This window comes from Amblyomma maculatum, chromosome 3 (assembly GCF_055883805.1).
Source record: "Amblyomma maculatum isolate TAMU_Amacu chromosome 3, ASM5588380v1, whole genome shotgun sequence".
NCBI lineage: Eukaryota > Metazoa > Arthropoda > Arachnida > Ixodida > Ixodidae > Amblyomma > Amblyomma maculatum.
Genome location: NC_139346.1, coordinates 211,168,844 through 211,190,841, shown reverse-complemented (window position 1 = coordinate 211,190,841; position 21,998 = coordinate 211,168,844). Strand labels below are relative to the sequence as shown.

Genomic DNA, 21,998 nt, shown 5'->3' with positions numbered 1-21,998 from the left:
GGGCTCTGTCGTTCGAAGTTGTATAAAGTAAATCTGCAATAACGTGATGATCACAGAGGAGCAATGCGATTCACGCAGCGATGCGTTAGCATGTGTGACCTCCTCTTCCCCACGCGACAGACCAGCCGTGGCGAGTTGCCGGTGTCCATTAGTCACTGTGTGATAAGCCGTTACGCTTTCCAATCTTCACAACCAATACAGAAACCGCAGTTTGAAAGCCCTCCCACTATTGTCACTCTTTTTTCTCTTCTCCTCTAAAATTGGAAAGGGGATTTTTCTCTTTCTCCAATTTCCCTCCTCTCCACCGAGGCTTGACACGCCAGCGACGGACACTTTGCGATAATGGGTGCTCTATAGAATGCTATAGCTGATAAAAATTACGGGGGAGGCTTAAGCTCCCTAAGGGTACGAATTGCGACTCACCTAGCGGGTACGTCCTTACGCGCGTACATGTATTTTGTTACTCGCTTAACTATGAATGCTTTATTTTGGGCCTCCTTGATCCCAGACGTGATCAGCATTCAGTCGTAAGCTACCATATTATGTGCAATACGATGAGACATGATATGAAGCTCTGCGGACGTGCTTGCGTGTCGACTCGAAATACAAGCTGGGTTCGATTTGCTTTTTGGTTTGGTTTGGTTTGTGGGGTTTAACGTCCCAAAGCGACTCAGGCTATGAGAGACGCCGTAGTGGAGGACTCCAGAAATTTCGACCAGCACTGACATCGCACAGCACACGGGCGCCTTGCTTTTCGCCTCTATAAAAAGTGGTCGCCGAGGCCGGAATTCGATCCCGCGTCCTTGGGAACAGTAGCCGAGCGCCGTAACCACTGCGCGTCTTACCTGAAAGCAGCCACCCGAATTGGGCAGCTCCTTCCAACTCGATGCCATGCGTACCTCGTGACGTCACATTTCCGGTCAGCCTGACCACGTCACCAGCCAAGTAACGTCTGCCATGCTTGTAAATTTTTCGCTCACAACGTCGACGGGAATTCATCAACAACTGTCGAGGTATTTTCATTGTGTTATCTATCGAGGTGATGAAGGTGACAGCTACACGCACACTGATATAGCAAAGAGAAAAATCCCCTTTTCGATATCAGAGGAGAAAAGAAGAAAGAGTGATAATCTCAGAGTGGCATCTCACTGCGCCTCCGGGTGTTATGTGTGTATGTGTGCGAGTTTGGGGGGCCCGCACACCCCCATGTGATGACACCTTATCGGGCCTTAAATATCCTTAACATGTTCTCACGAAAATGATGGGACTCTGACAGGACATGTCTTCTTCGGATTTATCGTTCTGTGATACACTCCAGTTTAGACTATGGAAGCATAGTGCACGACTCAGCCAGACCATCGTACTTGAAACGACTCGACCCAATAGGCAATACAGGCCTCCGTCTCTCAACAGGGGCTTACAGAACATCACTCATAAATAGTCTCTATGTCGAAACGAATGAACCGTCCCTTACCGACAGAAGAACCTTGCTTACGTGTACATACTACATAAAATAAGATCTATTCCGAAACACCTCTGTTATCCTATTATTACTACATCGCAGTCCAGAACTCTATTCAGCAGTAAACCCCGAGCACTCAACCAATGGTTCTCTGATTTGAAGAAAAATGCAGAGAATTACTAGATGCACTTCGCAATATTGCCCATAGACCGAATCCACTGCCACCATGGGACAGTTTCCCCCCTATGTATGACTGGCACGCTTTCATAAAAAGCAAACTCCCCAAGAACACATATTGCAAGAGTTTCTTTCACTAGATGAAAAATACAAAACATACAAGACACTTTACAGATATGGATCAAAGACAGCAGATTACGATGGAAGTGCAATAATACAGGAAAGTTGAGAGAAAATAGTGCGATTGCCTCAGTGCTCTTCAATATTTACTGCTGAAAGTTACGCCGTCTCACTGGCCGCAGAGTGGGTCAGAGAAATAACTCAAGTTACCGACATTCTAGTGGAAATTAAGAAGAAGAAATGGACATGGGCAGGACATGTAGTGCGAAGAGAGGATAACCGATGGTCGCTGAGGGTAACAAACTGGATTCCAAGGGAAGGAAAGCGTAGCAGGGGGCGGCAGAAAGTTAGGTGGGCGGATGAGATTAAGAAGTTCGCAGGGGTCAAGTGGATGCAGCTAGCACAGAACCGGGTTAAGTGGAGAAATATGGGAGAGGCCTTCGCCCTGCAGTGGGTATAATCAGGCTGATGATGATGATGATGATGACTGGCCGCAGAAACAGTACTAAAGGAAAATATTAAACGCATTGTTATATATTCCGACGCTTTAAGTGTATATAATCGCAGCGCAGCAGCCCAAAAATGCAGCGGATCCCTTAATTGGAGATATCATAAACAACGCAGTAAAAGATTACAAGCAAGGACAGGTAATAACGTTTTGCTGGGTCCCTAGCCATATATTAGAGGAAACGAGAAAGCCGATGGATGTGCTGCACGTGCCCGTAGCGGTACAATAAAACAAATCAACATTCCTCGCAAAGATTGCATGAGGATTATACGGAGTAAACTAAAAACGAAATAGCAGACTTCGTGGGACAATGAGGTGAACAATAAACTACACCTCATTAAGCCTATAATTGGAGAATGGAAGTAATGCAGCCATCAACAGCGGTTTGTCGAAGTGATCCTATGTCGTCTCCGCATCGGACACACACACACACACACACACACACACACACACACACACACACACACACACACACACACACACACACACACACACACACACACACACACACACACACACACACACACACACACACACACACACACACACACACACACACACACACACACACACACACACACACACACACACACACACACACACACACACACACACACACACACACACACACACACACACACACACACACACACACACACACACACACACACACACACACACACACACACACACACACACACACACACACACACACACACACACACACACACACACACACACACACACACACACACACACACACACACACACACACACACACACACACACACACACACGCACACGCACGCACGCACGCACGCACACACGCACACACGCACACACACCTCACGCAAAACGTTTTACTCCTGCAGCAAGAAAAACCTACATGCGAAGCATGTGGAGATGAGCTCAGAATCAATCACATCTTTTTGGTATCATGCACAAAACTCGAGGAAATAAGAAAAATGCATTTCGTAGCTCTCTCTAATGGACACATCCCACTCCACCCAAACCTTCTCCTCGGAGAAAATGCCCTTGTCGAATTTTCTTGTTCTCAATTTTTTTTTCAATGAAATCAACATTCTAAACAAACTGTTACAAAACTGTAAACAATGGTCTTTCTAACACAGCACGCACTCAACCTTGTTTTGGCGCATGATGGCCTTAGTTACCTATATGCCATAAAAACAAATAAAATACAATACAAACAAAAGCAAGAAAGCAATGCAAACATAATTTTTGTCGCCCCGGTCGTCGTTACTTATCCAGGTAGTCATTCTTTTTCGTTAATGTTGGCGATGTCGTGCTTACGCATGTTGATCGGTTCTTATGTATGATATATGCTTCATATATCTCACGAGTCGCGCATGAGGTGCCGATTATAATTCTTCAGATTCTAGCATTATCCAAATTGTGGAATGTATCCGCATTTTGACATGTGTTCTTGCTACCGTGTACTGTACTTGTCGATGCTGCCGGCATGTTCCAGTAATTGAATGTTGATATCTGACTGCCAAACATAAGAGGCACCACGAGATAGAGGAATCTCATAGACTGCGTCACTGTCATAGGATGTGAATTTGTCGTTGTGCTTCGCCTTACATCGGTTTGTTTTCGAGGTGCCTTTATTAACCATTTTGCACATCAGCCTAGATAGTTTGTTAGGTGAGTTACATACTAGGCCATAAGCCCTCATTCTCCTCTTACGTGGTCTAGGTATACCTCACAAGATGCGGCAGCACAGCGATAGGCAGGGGCGCCCTGGACCAATCAGTATCTTGCGAACTATAATAGGTAATTGTGCTCCTACTCATTAAGGGGGCAACAGTGGGAGCACAATTGCAAAGGGCGAGAGGTACGTAGGAGTATAATCACCTATTATAATGCACATGGTCCTGATTGGTCTAGGGCGTCCCTGCTTTTCGCAGTGCTGTAAGCATCTTACGAGACGAAATATAGGTGGGTTAGTTCTAGGGCTTCACCTGGCGCGTACTCATTACCGTATATATGCGTTCTCTTTCGGCATATCTCCTCTATAATCATGCACCAATAAAAGCGTAATTGATCACTTTCTCTGTCAAAGTACTTCTTATACGTATTTTAGGTTATAAAAATACTGGGCCAGAAAATTAAATCATGTTATACACACTAAAAACAACTAAAATAATTTAATTACGGTGTTATTAGCCTGCTCCAAACCAGCTCTTACCCCGCCCCAGCTTCCTCTACAGGCCGTATACCCCATTCTGCTAAATATACCCAACCCTGCACCGCGCCATCTGCCCGTGCCCTAACATTCCGGCTATCCCCATTCCCATCTTTCATTTTCTGCGATTGGGAGTCCGCGCTGCCCATCTGGCTCCGCAGAAGCAGCGGGAGCTGGTGGAGCGGGCCCCAGGGGTCATGGACTGAAGACCCTTGTTGAGGGCTAGGGTAACATTGTGTCGTCGAAACGAAAAAAAAATTATCCCTCCCCTTTCTAGACCGCTTGCCTGTCGCTACAGCCTCCGGCGCCGCATGCATAACAGGTAGCTTGTCTCGCAGGACTTTGGATATCGGCAGTCGGTGACCCATTCGCAAGAGTTCTTGCGAGCAGCCACGAACGGGGTCACGATCTGTGCACTGAACATCACAAAACAGCATATAAATCCCGAAAGCCCGCTTTTGATATGCACTGCATGTACCCCACCTCGTGCAAAAAGAAATGTGTATGCTTGTAATATCGTTATTGTAGTCATCGGTGGCGGCATTTGCCGATACCTTCGTGCAATCCTTTGTTCCTTCATTCTCGTAGACAATCAGACAATCAGTAGACAACCTTTCTTGATGACGTGCGGAGGACAAGGTCCCACTGACGTTCTCGAAATCAGCGACCCGTGCAATGACTTTGTACCAGGACCTTACGCACGTCCGGCGAATGAATGCAGCTTACTTCGTCGTCGTAGCGCCCGTGACTAACGCTCGCAGCGATCCGCGGCCTTTCAGTATCCTGTAGTGTCCGTGGTTGCTTCAGGTCGTCCATATGGAGCAGCGCGGACGCTTGGCTATGCATTCTGCTTCGGAAAGGGCACTGTTCTTTTGTTTTCCTCGCCACCGAGGCGTTCCATGGTGGCCACGCGCGCGCTCCCGTTCGCGACCTTCCCGCGGCCACGCCGTGTGGACCGTAGCGTTTTACCACCACGTAAGGTCATGATGACGCAGGCAGGCGAGAGTAGTGACGCTGCGTGTACACATCGGAGACACACGCAGCGGCGGCGCCATGTTCGGCGTCACGGAAAGAAAGTCCCCAAGGACGGCATGATTGATGGCTCCATCGCGTCTTGAGAAGTCGCGATTCCCATGGCAGCCACGGCGCTCCTTTCGGTGATTAAAAGTCTTCCACCGCGGCGCTCAGGCTGCGATGTGTGCTTCTGTGGTGCAGGCTTACGCTGCCGGATGCATTAGCGACGGGTTACGAAGGCGGCAATGTCTGTCTGTTGGCTAAGCCTGGCCTGCGTCGCATACGGCAGCTCCGGCCTGATGGATCGAGGCGTTGGATGTTCATCCCGAGGAGCGGGACGAACACACACGTTTTGCTTCTTTCCTCACCCTAGTGGCGTGTAAGGCGCTGCTCTTCATATATAGTTTGCGACACCGTGTATTCGTAGTTGGGCATCCTAGTTTGTCAGCCCAACCTGAGGTGCATGTGAGGTGTGCATGCTCTTGCTTTACTGTGGCTGCAGAAGACTGGTGGCGCTGTCAAGTTTTCACTATTCGTGTTCCGAGGGTATGTGTAGTGCGCGTTTACAAAATAATGTGGAAGTGTTTATTCTAAACCGGCTCTGTAGTTCATGGCTTCGTTTTCTACTCCGCCAGCATTATCATTGGTATTTGGTGAAAATGGTGGCACCCTGTTGCGGAGTATCCACCATCCAGAGGCGACACCCACCTGCTTGTATACCCTCCACAAGGGCTCCATGCGATGCGATATAATGTCTTTTTTCTTTTTCATTTTCCGATCTATTCCTCTCTTTATTCGAAGGTTATTACACTTCTACACGTGATCGCTGTAATCGATTCTTGCTTAGTAATTTTTAGTAATTTTAGTCATCCTTAGTCTTGGGATCGCCCTCATCTCCTCCACATACATTTTTGCCCGCCGAGTGAAAAGAAAAAATAATATTGGCCCGCCCAAGTGGCGCCGGAGATTTGCCACTCTCCGCCTGCCACGGTTGTAAGTGGGAAGTCCGTCTAACACCACCGGCCACTGTTCGCAGATGAAAACTCCACATTCTTAGTCCAGCTCTTCTCTCTCTTACCTATAAGTGGAAATGGAATTTTATCTTTCGGTCCACCTACCAGCTGCCTTGGTTGGCGGTCGGAGATAGGGGAATCTCCTTAGCACCACTTGCCAGGTAGCCTTGGTTAGCAGGCGGATGTGGGGGAATGTTCTTAACAGCACCTGCCAGCTGCATTGGTTAGCAGGTGGGAGCTTCACGCGAGCGCTTTGCGCCATCGCTTTGTTTTCTCCTTCAAGGCATTTCTATGGTGCTATGGCCATTTCTTCCGCCGTTTCTGCAGAGTTCGTGCGTAAGGAGCGGTTATAGCTTTAATCTTTTGGTTTTTTGATTTGCTACTATACTGTCACCATAGCTGGACAGTTCACGTACTCTGCTGCGTCGACGTAGACCACATCCGTACGACCGCCCTAGCGCTTTTGTAGAGCCTCGGCTCTTTTGATTTTCTATTCTTATGATGTCGTGGATGCATGCTTTTTTTTTCCTTTGAAGGAAGGGGGGGGGGGGGGGGGGGATATTGGAGGGATTTTCAGCCTTTTCCTGATGTCTATCGATATGTCTGTTTTTTGTGCCCCTTTAGCCCTCATAGGATATAGTACGACTCTCTGTTTGCAGACCTCTCTGTCTGGTAGCAAACCGGTTTCTTTTACCTGTTAACCTCCCTGCTTTTTTTCCTCCTCCTCCTCTCTGTTAGTGTTCTGGTGAGTACTTCGTATGGTGAGATCCTGCTGGCTTCATGAGTCTTTCGGTGAGTGTGCAGTGTTGAAGTCCCAAGCCGCATTAATACTTTTTCTAATGCTTCCTTCTCCTTTTCGCACTTAGTGTGATGCAGATATGGGGTCGCCTATGCTGTTCTGCTGATCACGAAAGCTTGCACCAGCCTCAGTAAGTTAGCCTCTTTCATTCCTGTTTTCAGGTTGCCGATGCGTCTAATTACTTTCCTGCGTGCTTTTTTCTTGTCTTTTGATGATTTCACTGTAGCGTCCATTGCTTTGGGGCCACATGCCTAGTATTCGTATTTTTTTCTACTCTCGTTATAGGGATAGTTGTTATTTCTATTTGGGTTTGAGCTTTTCCTATTCGGCTCATCGGTGGTTGGTAAATGAAAAGTTCCGACTTCTTTGGTGACCATATCAGACCTCTCGGGGTTACGTACTCTTCCACCAGCTCCCCTGCCCCTTGGAGGATACCTTCTATATGCCCGTCACTGCCGCTTGCTTCTGCCGCTTGTTTCTCAGGCCCGAGATTTCGTTCAGTTTCTTTAGCAGTCCAGTCATTGCAATATCAAATAATAATAGGAGAGAGAAGACCAATCCTCGCGGGTTCCCTAGCTGTCCATTTTAATGTTACTTGTATAGTTTACCTTCCTCTGTTTGTATACTATAGCTTACCTGTCCGTCAGGAAGTTCTTAACGTAGCTCAACATTTTTCTCCCCTCCCCGATTTCTTGTAAGTTTTCAAGGATCGCCTTACGCTTGACATTATCGAATGTTTTGTCAGGTCTAACTCAACGATTGCCCTGGTGTACTTTGTCTCTTTTTCTGTTATTCGATGTTGAATTTCTAACATTACATCCTGCATGGACAAGCCCGGTCTGAAACCTGTAATTTTGTTGGGATATAATCCCCTTCCTTCCATGCGTTACGTCTCGTCTGTACGAAATGCTCCTTGAGCTTCTCCATACAGGATGTTAGGGAGAAAACATTAATTCCAGTAAACACCACAGTAAATCGCCGAAAGTAAATCCGAGCGCTATGGCAGCCTTCTCACAACAGGTTTCATGATCGCCTCGTTAATTATTAACGCTATAAAGTTAACAGCCTCTCTCTCTCTCTCTCTCTTGGAAATCCGTCGCTGTCGTAATGGGTAAAATGATGGCGAGCGTGCCTTCGGCAGGTGGTAGTTGGAAAGTGACAAGGCCAGGCGTTACAGGATCCGAGTGTACGCCACGCATCGAGGGCCGATTAGGGCAGCGCATGAAGTGCAGCGCCACGTCTGCTGCGCGAATTATCTAGACGATTATATATGGTGGTAGGCGGCATAGTTGCTCTCGGGACAGACATAGCGCTGCTTAACTGGCGCGCTTGCTTTCCAGGTGTGCGCACTTATAGAATCTTATTTGCAGCTGTAGGCACACAATTCGGCGCTTGAAAATTTCTCACGCATTCCATAGAGAAGCGGGAATAGTTCGTGTTCATGGGCGAGCGTGCCAGTAGCGTGTACTAACATGTGTATGAAGAGCTTCCTAATTTTCATTAACCGAGTGAAGAGTTTGGTCGCCGGAGTAGGTTCCGTAATATTATAGCACAGATATCAAAGCCGGCGCGCACTGGGAAGCTCTGCAATCCGTTGAAAGTGTCTCATGTGCTTAATTGCGCACTCTTTTATCCCTGTCGTGCACACTGTGTAACCTTGAGGCCGTATTGTGTGAAGATCATAGCGTGACACGTTTGCAGGACCTTTTAATTTTTCATAGCAATTTCTATATCCCTAACTGAATTTTGTTGCGAGGTTTATTCCCCCCCCCCCTTTTTTTTTTTTTTGACAACTTGCTAGCTTTATGACACGTGGAAGTCGGAAAGATGCTGGCTCTGCACAGACACGGTGTTTAAGCTTTTATTGCTCTGCTCAACTCGGAAAAATTGAAATTGGTCTGTGTCGAATTCGATAGAATATATACGGCAGCGTGAAGGCAAAAAGAGACCACTTTCACCGTAATTGGTCTTTTCTAATCTATATGTGAAAGCAACAAAAGAGCAGTATACATGGTGTCGCCTCGACCGCCGTTAACTTGCGAAATCCGTAAGTTAGTGCGATGAAGTGAGTGAAGCGATGTGACGCGGATTCGGCGTCACCGACTGCCATTCCCTTCAGAACGGCTGCTACCGTGCAGGCCTTCCTCGGGAAGTGTTGCGAGTTGTTATCGAGCGGCCAACAATTGCGGAGGAAGAGAGGGAGGGGGGTTCTGTAACCCCCCCCCCCCCCCCCCTTATACACTCTTTCGATAGGCATCATGGCCAAAAGTCCAGATTTTCCCTCTTCGTTCCCAGAAACCTGATCTCCTGGTTGATATCAGGAGCACTGCTATTCACCTGGCAACCAAACGGTCTTGTGTGAGGATAGTTGACGCAGTGACGAAAAACGTGTTGTTGCGGAAACCGAGTGAAGACAGGCACTTCCGCTTATACTAAATAAGCCGTCGTTACGCCGAGATCAAACGGCGGCGCCGTCTTCGAAAAGACGAAAAGAAAATGCAAGCAGCGGCTCTTCCTGCAAGCACGCGCGCACGCGCACACATATATACGCTCACGGACGGAGGCCGTTTGCCCTGTTTGACTTCAGCGCCAGTTTGTCTAAGGGACAAACGGTGCCTGGTAAACATCGTGGCGTCGTGTCTGTGGGAGGAGGAGCAACTTTTCCTCGTCGCTCAAGAGGAAAAATATTGGCTGCTCCCAGCCGAACTTCGCAGGTTACATCACGCCGCTCCCGCTGCAGCCAGCGCTGTGTTCTGGAAGAGGCGCGCAAACCGCGGTCTCCTCACCGCGTGTCGTTATACCCTTGCCCGATTACCAAGATGCGTCAAGCAGTATCATGTGTACGTGAAAGGTCACTGCTGACGTTGTCTAATTTCACAGGGGACGAAGCCTGTCAAACGGCCACTATGGATGGCTTTCGTTTTAAGGCGTTTTAAACATCTTGTGAGACCAAGTATAGGCAAGATAGGGAAGGCTCTTGTCCAATTGTCGGGGCGTGTATTGTTCGAAGCAGTGGTGCGGTGGGGTGAAGAGGGGAGTTCAATAGGGCAGCCCATGCTGCGCAGGACGGGGACAAAATCCCTCCCGTTCTCTGCCTGGACACTGCTGTGGAGCCGCAAAAACCTTTGAAAGTCCACGCAGCAACACAAGAAAAGCGTTCAGGCAGCTCAAGTCGAGAGGGCTGGGTGGCTGGGAAAAACCTCCATCCTTTGGATCCCCAGCCCAGTGCTTTACCAACTGCGCCACGCCCCTGATTTTTTTTTTCCCAAGACAAAACATATTTATTTACAAAATTAATACAATGCAGGTGATGAATAGACCGAGTGTCATCCAAAGGATCTAACATTCGTGTTTGTACTTATAGGCTTGTGTAGGCAAATCCGACAAGAACAAGAAAATTCTTGATTGCACATATAAGTACACCAGTGAAAATACCCTCAATATTAGACAATGTGGATGTAGGAAAAGGGGGCGGAAATATTGAGAAAAGATCGGCGTTTGGAGGCGAAATGGTGGAAGTGCTAGGGAGTATCGTAGCGAGGAATTGGGTTCTATCCTGCAATGTGCAGGGAAATATTGGCCAAAACGGTGGAGAAAAGATAATACAGGGAGGTTAAAGGAAAGATTGTGATTGGAAGCGAGGGACTCCGAGATAAGACGCGGTTCAAACGTACAATCTTTCAGGGACAGGTCTGAAATAGTGAAACGCTCCTCATAATTCCCCTTCTCTATACCGTGAGGATGATAGCGGGATTCTGCGAGTGGCAGATATTGCGCCTTTTCTTTCCTGTAAACGAATTATAGAACGTCGGTGAACTTTGATTTATTCAATGAAAGGCTGGTAGTTGTTGTTTTGGCTGTAGGAAGAAAGAAAATAAAATGCACGGGCTTGCTACTGGCTCTGTAGCTGAGCCACCTCCGCTGCCTCGTGCGGACAGAAGAAAAAAATAGACAAGAAAGAAAAAAGGAGAGAAAGACGCGCGCCACAACAACAGCCGTCATCCACCACCACCGAAGCGGTGGCGGGTGCAATGACGGCCTACAACAGATCAAATTCTGTGGCTGGCTAGCCCCCACCGCATGCGGCGTTGACCTACCGTCCCAGCCCCGCAGGGCCAGGAACTGCCACCCTTCACCACCTCCCACTCCCTCCTAAAGGCTGGTAGTGTTGAACAAGGGGCGCGCCAACAAGGACTCGTGCATATACGAAGCCGACCCCGCCGGGCGTCCGATCCAAGCATCCGTGCGGCGCCTTTCATTTGCCGCTTCCTCGAACGCCGCACACACAGCAAACAGAAGCAGACCCAGATGTCTAGGAGGCGTTAGTAGAGCAGACATCAGCAACGTTTGAAATTGATTTACAGGATAGAAAAGGTGCAGTATCGGTCACAATTCTCCACGGATTGATTTATTTATAGGAATGGAAAGGCGCGGTAACTGTCTCACTTGTTTTCTGTGGACACCTCAACCGCGCCGTAAGGGAAAGGTGGGAGTGAAAGTGGAAATAGAGAGAGGATCCGTAGTGGCGGGCTACAGTAATTTCGACCACCTGGGGATCTTTAAAGGGCCACTGTCCAGGGAAGGCCCTTTTAAGCAAAGGAGCCCAGTGTTTCGATCAGGTACCGGAGATAGTCTGTGCAAAATGCTACAGTGACACGCGCGCCGCAAAGCATCGAAAATACAATTCAAAGCTATCTCATGCTCTTCTCCGGGAAGCCAGACTCCCCGTTTCCTGCGCTGGCTCGACGGGCCACGATAATGACGTACGTACCGGGAACGACGTCAATTGGTCCGTCTCGCTGACTGACGGGAGAAGGATGGGTGTCTACCGCTCGCAGCGCGCTTTTCCCTCGCCACGGCCAGGCTGAATCCAGCGGCGCGCTGTCGTGACGCTGGGGCTACGTCGACCCGGCCTTCACTTGGTAGCGTGCAGAGACTCGGGGTTGAAGTAGGATTGAATCTTCGAAGTTGGTGAAATATGTACAAGCAGGTTTAATGGCACTTTGAGAAACTTATTTACAAGATTATTTACACGAAAAAGAAGGGTACATCAGCAAAATGGCAAGCGTTAAGAGTTCATAGCGAGAAGCGACTGGATGAGCCGTTTACCCAGGGCCCAGAGCGACATTTCGTGCTCTGCAGCGTCCTTAAAACCCCCCTATGTCCAGCCCCTCTCTGAAGATGTTGACCAACCAAATCCAGGGCACGCCCCTCAGGTATCGGCATCCAATCGAACACATCACTGCACTGATGGTCTGAAGCACTGACTGGTCCGGCATTCATTCGTTGGGCGTGATCACTTGTTGGCGGGAAAAGCTTGGGAACGGCGAGGAGAGGAGGTACATTTCTATTCTTCAGCAAAGAAACCACAGGCTGGTTCTGACAAGGGGTTTTACTTCTCAGAAACCCGAGTGCACGTGGCGCCGCATAGGGCTCCCAACATGGTCCCTTTTCGACAATTGCAAATCTTTCCTGCATTCCCGGGAAATCACTTAATGGCCGTATGAGTCATGCTCCTTTCTTGTCCTGCACGTCAGCGGACATGTCACTCTGTCGTCTCCTTTGGATAGGAGGCATTCATCACTGGAGGATAGCACTTCTCGACTGGAAGGGTGAACAAAAGAAAGAAAGCACTTCCTGCTATTTCCCGCAGGGGGACGTTTCTTTGTGTTTTTCCAGACGTTCTCTTGACAAGGTCAATTTGGCATTTGCAGGTTGTCCACAAAGCAAAACATGCTTACAAATCAGGATTCCTGGAAACAGGCTCACTTAGAGCCATTGGACCATCACCACATATTCACAAAACTTATCCATGCCCACAGGCGAACAATAGAGCGCGCAATTGCGGATGCTTGGTCGTAACAGCCTCCTCCCCCGCCAGAAGAGACTCGGAGGGCAGCAGTCGCAGCTGCTGCATGAAGAGACGACTTAATGGCCTGCACGTGAACGCTTGAAGCTCGCTGTTGCTTGTCGCGTTGTCTTGATTGTTGTAGGCCAAATTGCTCGAGCTGTCTGAAACTCAACCACATGTCTAAACAAGCACTCGGCTCCCGTCTGAAGAGACCAGGTCAAAAGAAAACTGCCATTGTTGTTCGAGAAAAGCCCACTCTCAAGACGTTCAGGACCCACGTATTCCTAGAAAACCAAACGTGCTGCTTTACATAGTCACACATATACAAGCGCACGGAAAAAAAAAAACCTGATTATCAATTTCGATACATGGTGAGGAACTTCTCGGACCGCTTAGAAAGAGCGGCTAAGCGCGTCCGCATTCCCATTTAACTTCCCCTTTTTGTATCTTATTTCAAAATTGTACTGCTGTAAAATCAAGCTCCACCTAAGAAGGCGACTGTTCTTCGATGTCGCAGTTTGCAGCCAAGCCAGGGGACAATGGTCCGTCTCTACGGTGAATTTGGCCCCTCCAAGATAGCACTGCAATTTTTGAATGGCCCATACAATGCAAGCGCATTCTTTCTCTGACGCGCAATAAGCCCTCTCTCTAGAACTCAGTTTTCTGCTCAAGTAGAGCACGGGGTGCTCATTACCGTCGTCATCTCTCTGGCAGAGAACAGCACCTAACCCTCGATCACTGGCATCACACTGGACCGTGAATTCTTGGCCATAGTCTGGAGCTCGCAATACCGGACGGCTAATCAGCACAGCCTTCAGGTTTACGAAGGAGGCTTCCTTTTGTTCGTCCCAGACTACATTTGTCGGTTCTGTCTTGCGGAGAGCGTCGGTCAGAGGGCTAGCCAAAGCTGAATAGTTAGGGATGTAGTGATTGTAGTACCCAGTCAGACCTAGGAATGCTCGAATTTCCGTCTTCGTGCTCGGCCGCGGATAGTCTGCTACCGCAGAAATCTTAATCTCGCTGGGTTTCCTGAAACCTTGACCTACATTGTGACCCAAGTAGTCCACGGTCGCCCTTGCCAGGCAACATTTCTCGGCCTTTACGGTTAGTCCAGCCTGACGCAAAAGGCTCAGTACAGCTCTTAGATGTACCATATGGTCCGCCCATGAGTCGGAAAAAACCGCAATGTCGTCTAAATAAGGCACCGCGAATGTTTCACACCCCTTTAAAACCCTATCCATGAGTCGGGAAAAACAAAATGGAGCATTTTTGAGCCCGAAACTCATCATTGTTGGCTGGTAGCTGCCCGTCGGAGTAACGAAAGCCGCGTATCTGCTGGCGCGTTCAGTGAGCGGTACTTGCCAGTATCCTCGAGTAAGGTCCAGCGTAGTCACATATGCCGCTCTACTGACCTGTTCTACTCTCTCCTCAATATTCGGAATAGGATACACTTGATCCCTGGTGAGAGGATTTAGCTTTCGGTAGTCTACCACAGGCCTGGGGTCTTTACCTGGAGCTTCTACTAAGATCATAGGCGAAGCATAATCGCTTTCCGAGGGTTTTATTACTCCCAATTCCAGCATGCGAGTTACTTCCCTATCCAGAATTTCTCTTTGCCTTGGAGAGAATCGGTAGCACCTTGATCGCACTGGCACGTCTGAAGTCAGCTCAATATCGTGCTCAGTCAAATCAGTTCTGCCTGGCCTGTCCACGAAGCAGGCCTCAAACTCTGTTATTATCTCGCCCAGATCGGACAGCTGGGATTTCTTTAGTTCCCCTCTCTGCTCCGTCTTTTTGAGAAGCTCCTGAGCGTTGCTTCCTTTTCCGCTGAGGCAAATCAAGTTATCCCCAATCTCCTCAGGAAGGTTTAACGTTAGATTTACCATGGTTTCCCTCTGCTCATAAGGCTTCATAAGATTGCAATGATAAATGCGCCCTGCTTTACGCCTATCGGGGATTTTCACTGCGTAGTTAGTGTCAGAAAGCTCTGCAACGACTTTAGCAGGTCCTTCCCACTGTACTTCGAGCTTATTCTTGGAATCATTGGCTTGCTCCATAGCTAAGTCCTCTCGGGTTCCACTTAGAAGTCTCGTGAGATTACTAGACACCGGCGGCAAGAGGTTACTCTCTAGAACGTCCTCATTCCGTGTCTTATCAAGCTCACTTTCTAGTTGACTTATCTGAGATGCCTCGCTCTCAAAGTTTTCTGGCCCGCTATTTTCCGCATTTACCACTGTTTTAACTGCCGTTTCCTCCGCTGTTGATTTTTCTGAAATGAGCAGTGTAGCTAGTTCTCGCGCCTTTGAACGTGTTAAGGCCTGCACATCTCTGTCTCCGAAAATCAGAAGGCAAGCTTTGACCTTCTCGTAGTTGTCCGCGTCCTCCTTGTTTAGCCGCGCGACAACCTCCGCTGCCTCGCAGGGCAGAACCGTCAATAATCTCTGAGACCACGTGTCTCGCTGGAAGGACAGTTCTTCGCAAGTTCGCTCAAAGTTACCCAGATACAGACCGATATCCCCTGATATCACATATGGCTGCATGTACTTTGACATCTTGAAATCTGCCTCCTTGTTGAGAAGAGGTACCGCTAGCTGGGGACAATTGCCCGACCTCTTGCTCAACTCTACTTCTAATTTCCGGAGCTCAATTTCTAGCTCCCGCTTTTTTGCTTCTCTCTCAAGCTTCTCACGTTCGTGCTCCCTTTCCTCTTTTTCCCTCTCAAGTTCACGCTCTCTTTCCTCTTTTTCCCTCTGACGTTCGCGCTCCCTTTCCTCTTTTTCCCTCTGACGTTCGCGCTCCCTTTCCTCTTTCTGCTGTCTGAGCTGTTCCTTTTTTTGCCCGATGAGGTTCCATGCTTCACTGAGCTCCTCATCATCGGTTCCCAGATCAGTGATTGCCTTTATAATCAAGGGTTTTCGTGCCAAACCACTTGTATTAATTCCCAATTCCTCACACAATAGCAACAGTTCCGGTTTCTGCAGCTTTTGTAGGTCCATGATCGCTCCGAGTGTCGGCTACTTCCAAAACAACAGTGCAAACTACCAAACCTAAAGGCGTTTCAACACTTTTTACCAGTTCTTAAAATCTAACCCTGTTCTAGAACCTGGTCCACATCAGAAGAAAAGCCAAGCACTCACCCACACATGCGATCGATGTTCCGAGCTGCTCTCTTGTTGGCCGATTGTTGCGCCTGCTTGTTGCTTGAGATGCCACCTCCGATCACCAGATGTTGTGGCTTGTAGCTTCAGATCCACCTCCAATCACCAGATGTTGTGCTTGTAGATTCAGATCCCACCGCTGCCACCAGTTGTCGTGACGCTGGGGCTACGTCGACCCGGCCTTCACTTGGTAGCGTGCAGAGACTCGGGGTTGAAGTAGGATTGAATCTTCGAAGTTGGTGAAATATGTACAAGCAGGTTTAATGGCACTTTGAGAAACTTATTTACAAGATTATTTACACGAAAAAGAAGGGTACATCAGCAAAATGGCAAGCGTTAAGAGTTCATAGCGAGAAGCGACTGGATGAGCCGTTTACCCAGGGCCCAGAGCGACATTTCGTGCTCTGCAGCGTCCTTAAAACCCCCCTATGTCCAGCCCCTCTCTGAAGATGTTGACCAACCAAATCCAGGGCACGCCCCTCAGGTATCGGCATCCAATCGAACACATCACTGCACTGATGGTCTGAAGCACTGACTGGTCCGGCATTCATTCGTTGGGCGTGATCACTTGTTGGCGGGAAAAGCTTGGGAACGGCGAGGAGAGGAGGTACATTTCTATTCTTCAGCAAAGAAACCACAGGCTGGTTCTGACAAGGGGTTTTACTTCTCAGAAACCCGAGTGCACGTGGCGCCGCATAGGGCTCCCAACATGGTCCCTTTTCGACAATTGCAAATCTTTCCTGCATTCCCGGGAAATCACTTAATGGCCGTATGAGTCATGCTCCTTTCTTGTCCTGCACGTCAGCGGACATGTCACTCTGTCGTCTCCTTTGGATAGGAGGCATTCATCACTGGAGGATAGCACTTCTCGACTGGAAGGGTGAACAAAAGAAAGAAAGCACTTCCTGCTATTTCCCGCAGGGGGACGTTTCTTTGTGTTTTTCCAGACGTTCTCTTGACAAGGTCAATTTGGCATTTGCAGGTTGTCCACAAAGCAAAACATGCTTACAAATCAGGATTCCTGGAAACAGGCTCACTTAGAGCCATTGGACCATCACCACATATTCACAAAACTTATCCATGCCCACAGGCGAACAATAGAGCGCGCAATTGCGGATGCTTGGTCGTAACAGCGCGCTCCCTCGACCGTTTCTTTTTTTTTTTTCGCGCTCGCGGAGAGCCACGCCCCACCTCCCGCCAAACGCGGTGGAGGAAGGGGAATTTGTATTGCGGAGGCTAGACGACCTCGGGCAGGAGAGTGAAAAACCTTTGCTAGGGAATGGAAGGAGAGAGGCATGACAGAATCGGGTGATTGCGGTGGCTGTAACTGCGTTATTAGTTACTCTTTTCAAAAACATTTTGCGGCCTTGCGTTCTAAGGATGCAGTCTCACAGTCACCGGGGAAGAAAATATTTTCGACCGGAGGGTGGACAGTGGGCCTTGAACGTGCGCTGACATCGCACAGCACACGGGCGCCTCTTGTTTCGCCTCCATCGAAACGCAGCCGCCGAGGTCGGGTTCGAACCCGGGTACTCCGGCACAGTAGTCGGGCGTCTTACCACTGCACCACCCCGGCGGGGCAATTCTCCGCGGAGACATGTACCACGCCGTAAAGGAAGGGAGCAAGGTGGGAGTGAAAGCGGAGAATTGAAGGAGATAGAGGTGCCTTAGCGGAGGACTACGATTTGCCGCGCTTATAATGGATTTCGCCTCATCGCACTTTAGTAGTCCAAAGCGCCCTCTAGAATTTTTGTCGTTACCGGGCGCTACACTTGTGACTGTGTTTTATATAGTTGCCACAACGCACGAAATCGAAGCCAGGTTTCGTCGAACTCTTTACGGTACTCCTACTAACTAGGTCATAAGCATCGAAATCTGACACTTCGCTTAGTAGAAGACTGAGAGGTTCGCAATGTTTGTCAGAACTGATTTAAACTGATTTATTTATAGGAAGGGAAAGGCGCGGTAACTGTCTCACTTGTTTTCTGTGGACACCGCAACCGCGCCGTAAGGAAAGGGAGGAAGAGAGGAATGAAAGTGGATCGAAAGAGAGAAAGAGGAGCCGTAGTGGAGGGCTGCGGAGTAATTTCGACCACCTGGGGATCTTTAACGTGCGCTGACATCGCACAGCACACGACGCCTCTTCGTCTCGCCTCCATCGAAACGCAGCCGCCGAGGTCGGGTTCGAACCCGGGTACTCCGGCACAGTAGTCGGGCGTCTTACCACTGCACCACCCCGGCGGGGCTCAGAACTGTTCAGCGCGCTGCTCGAAACACGATTATGGCAAGGGAAGCGTCACCGAAAGCTAAATGTCTGGCTAATAGGCGGCGGTTCCGTTTGAAACCTCCGGATCTAGCTGGCCGCAGGATTGCTGGGCTTTTGTTCAGAGCTCCCTAGTTGCTATAAGATCTAATAACGCTGGTCAGAAAGTGCGCGGGCAGCCTGTCAGGATCTGTTTGCCCTCGAGACGGAAGAGACCAGCTCTATAGCACGGCCGTGTTTCTAGCATCTGCCTAACGCTCCACAGTTTCCAAGGATGCGTACGCTACCGTACACATCTATCGTCAGCTATCAGCAGCGCATGCGCAGATCAGTGCCCACTAGGCGTCAGGTTTGTCCGCATCTGGTTATGCCGTTCCGTCGTATCCCTGTCAGGTAAGTACAAAACAGTTCGTCGGCTATGCAGTTCTTAGGCTACCACGCTTGCTACTGATCCATATGATGTATCTATATTACATCTTTATTATCCACAAATGCTCGCGGCAGGGGCATTATCGATTGTCTCATCGACCCTAGCTGCTTAACATCGTCACGGAGAAGCTAGCACCGCTTCTCGACGAGCTTCCAGATTCAAATGCGCTCGGTAGAAAGTCGGCAATGGTGTCATGTTAGAGCACTTCGATCTCCTCGCGCCACGAAGGAGGCATTCGGTCTGGAGGTTGGCACAATGACCGCCACACTCTTGACCTGAGTGCACTACAGCGTCCTTCCGCCAGCAGTCCTCTTTCCCTGGAATAGGTTGAACCTTGGCCAGCTTGCGAAGCTCATTGAAAATAGTGAAAGGAACAGTTTGCAGGTCCTCTTCACAGCGAAATCCCACAAAGTGGGGTTCCCTCTAGGGGTAATTATCTTTTAATGTGATTCGTGGCAGAAAATGGTGGCTATTTTTCTACAAGAAAAGTTAAATCTCTTGGAAATCAATGATCCGTTTGCAGCAAAGAATTTTGAAAGTGTAGGAGAATTTTTAACAAATAATTCCACCAAGCGCATGACAGGGATGTCTCTAGACATAAAGTACCTGTATTATTATCTCCTTCATGACCATCTGCTTGCTTGTGTGGAGGACAGTATCGATTGCTTTGGCTCTGTGGCGTTCCAGAATGCGTTTGGTGTATCGGTGGCAGGGTTCATGGAAATGTTAAAGTTGTTTCTGAATTCGACCTATGCTGAGTGGAACAGTGGTGTGTTTTTACAGAAGCAGGGTGTCTGCATAAGGTGTTGTACAGCACTAATTCTTAGAGACTTGTTTTTAGCCCACTGTGACAGGTTGATTGCCACCCATCTACAAGATTTTAAGGTCTTAAGAGTTTTTTGTTACGTGGATGATGTTTTAATTTTATTGACAATAACCTAGCTTGCCTTGGACGGGACTTTACATCCCTTTTAAACATTTTTAGCCGGCATTTTCATCCACTTGAAATAACTCACGAGCTACCGGCTGACAACAAATTGCAGTTCTAGGGCTAACGAACCACTCGTCAGTCATCATCCCATACAAAGCTTGCCAAAAGGGCAATAGTCAACAAGCAAGTCCTCTCTTGATAACCATCAGCCTTAGCGATCAGGCCAGTCGCCTGTATGCCGCTGGTTATCCCAAAGACCTGCTCGTTTCGGTGGCAGAAAGTTTTATGTAGAAATGTCGGAGAATCAGTTCTAAACAGACCCCCGAATAGAAAGACAGCAGTGACTCCGTATATGCACGGAATTTCGCATATAGACTCAAGAGGGTGGCAAAAAAAGGTAAATGTGAGATTGGTTTTCTCTTCCCAAGGAAAGGTGTCAAAATTATCAAGTATCACAAACCCGGTTCCAAGCCGCTCAAAGGGATGCATCGAAAGGCATATAGAAATAAGTTTGTAGAATGTGTACAAGGGGTGGTATACTGTATTCTTTTAACTAGTGGTCTAGTATAAATAGAGCAAACTGGCACTTGTTTAAATGAAAGACTTGCAGAACACAAGCGTAATGTGACCCAACCAAGAAATGGTAACCCGTCGGAACATTATCATGGTTGCCCTAGTAAAACTTGCAAGCCATTGTTCAGCGAATGCACTGTGGAGGCAAAGAGCAAAGATAAATACACGCGTGAAATAATCGAGGCACACATGATTCGCAAGAAAGCAGCAGAGTGCGTTAGTACTCCATCGATTAGTCTGTCGGATAAAGAAATCACGTTTCTCGATGATAAAGGCATGTGCATGCGATGAGTGTCTTCTTTCTTTGTTATTTTGACGCACTATCTTCTTTATATGTGTATGCTTCTGCGCCGTGAAGAAAATGGAGTTGCAAGTTAGCGCTGTGTCCTGTGTGTCTCTCACGTCCCTGCCTTTTTTAGCGCATCAGGCTTCGCCAAAAAATGCACAAAATCTACCAACTAGCCCCAGAAACAGCCTTACCGAGTTTACACTTGGCAGGATTAAGCGTTAGGCCGGCTTTACTGGCGGCTAAGAGCAAGGCTGTGCGGAGTCTGGCATCGTACTTTTCCCTTATGCTCCCCCATAACAATAGATCGACATAAATTCGTACACCTAGAGCTACATCAAACACTTCATAAAGGAGTTTGATGAAAGCGCGAGTAGGCGTCGAGGCGAGAGAAAAAATTGGCTTCGCGGTAAGCTCATCCTCAACATATTTTCGGCATTTGATAATGCTCTCGCTTCAGGCATTCATTTGTGCGCAACTCACGCGCGCATTTGCCATCCTTTTTTCTTTCTACAACAAATAGGCTCACCCAGACCGTCGGTTCGCTGACTTTAGCCGCGATTCCTTCACATTCCATGCGGTCGAGCACTTCTCGATGGAGCTGAAGCAATGCCAGGGGCACCGGCCGTCGTAACGGTTGGACCACCGATGTTGCACCTTTACGTAGGATCATGTGGTACTGGAGTGCTAGGCAGTCGATGCCCTGAAACAACTCGGGAAATTCGTTCACCACTCGGTCAGTGATGTTTGTGCACACAGCGCTCACGGAACGTGACACCAGTCCTAACAGTTCGCACGCTGAAAGTCCGAGAATGGGCTGACATATTACCCTTCTAAAGGACAAAGAAGTCAAAGTAGCCGCTTCGGTCATTCACCATCACTTGAAGCGTAGCGACGCCGATATGTTTGATGACGTCACCGCTGTACGATCGCAGAATGGAGGAGCTTGCGCTCTTAAATCAGACTTGGCTTTGACCCTCTGAAAAACTGAGTAAGGTAACAAATTCGCTTGTGACCCCGTCTCAGACCTCGGTTCTTTCGTCGACTCTGTTGCCTGCAGGAACAGCTCGAACCGCTGCTTGAACAGGCTCAAATTCTTCTCAGTGCTTCGAGACAGCACTAGTGGATGCGGTGGCTTCACCAAATCCATTCTCTAGGCTAGGTACGGTTGCACCCCTGCTCGATATTGCGGCAGGCATCCCTCGAG

General features: G+C 48.5%; 1 protein-coding gene across 2 annotated transcripts in view; it reads left to right on the top strand.

Annotated features, from left to right (window-relative positions):
• Window positions 1-21,998, top strand: part of Hmgcr (HMG coenzyme A reductase) — a 109,588-nt gene that overhangs the window by 10,398 nt on the left and 77,192 nt on the right. Inside the window, exon 2 of one of the 2 annotated variants that reach the window (XM_084599534.1) lies at window positions 7,367-7,429. The exons of the other annotated variant lie outside the window; for it this stretch is intronic. Within the exon in view, the coding sequence (XP_084455660.1) occupies window positions 7,371-7,429 (59 nt within the window). The 5' untranslated portion in view covers window positions 7,367-7,370. The remainder of the gene's footprint in view (window positions 1-7,366; window positions 7,430-21,998) is intronic. 2 annotated transcript variants of the gene reach the window in all.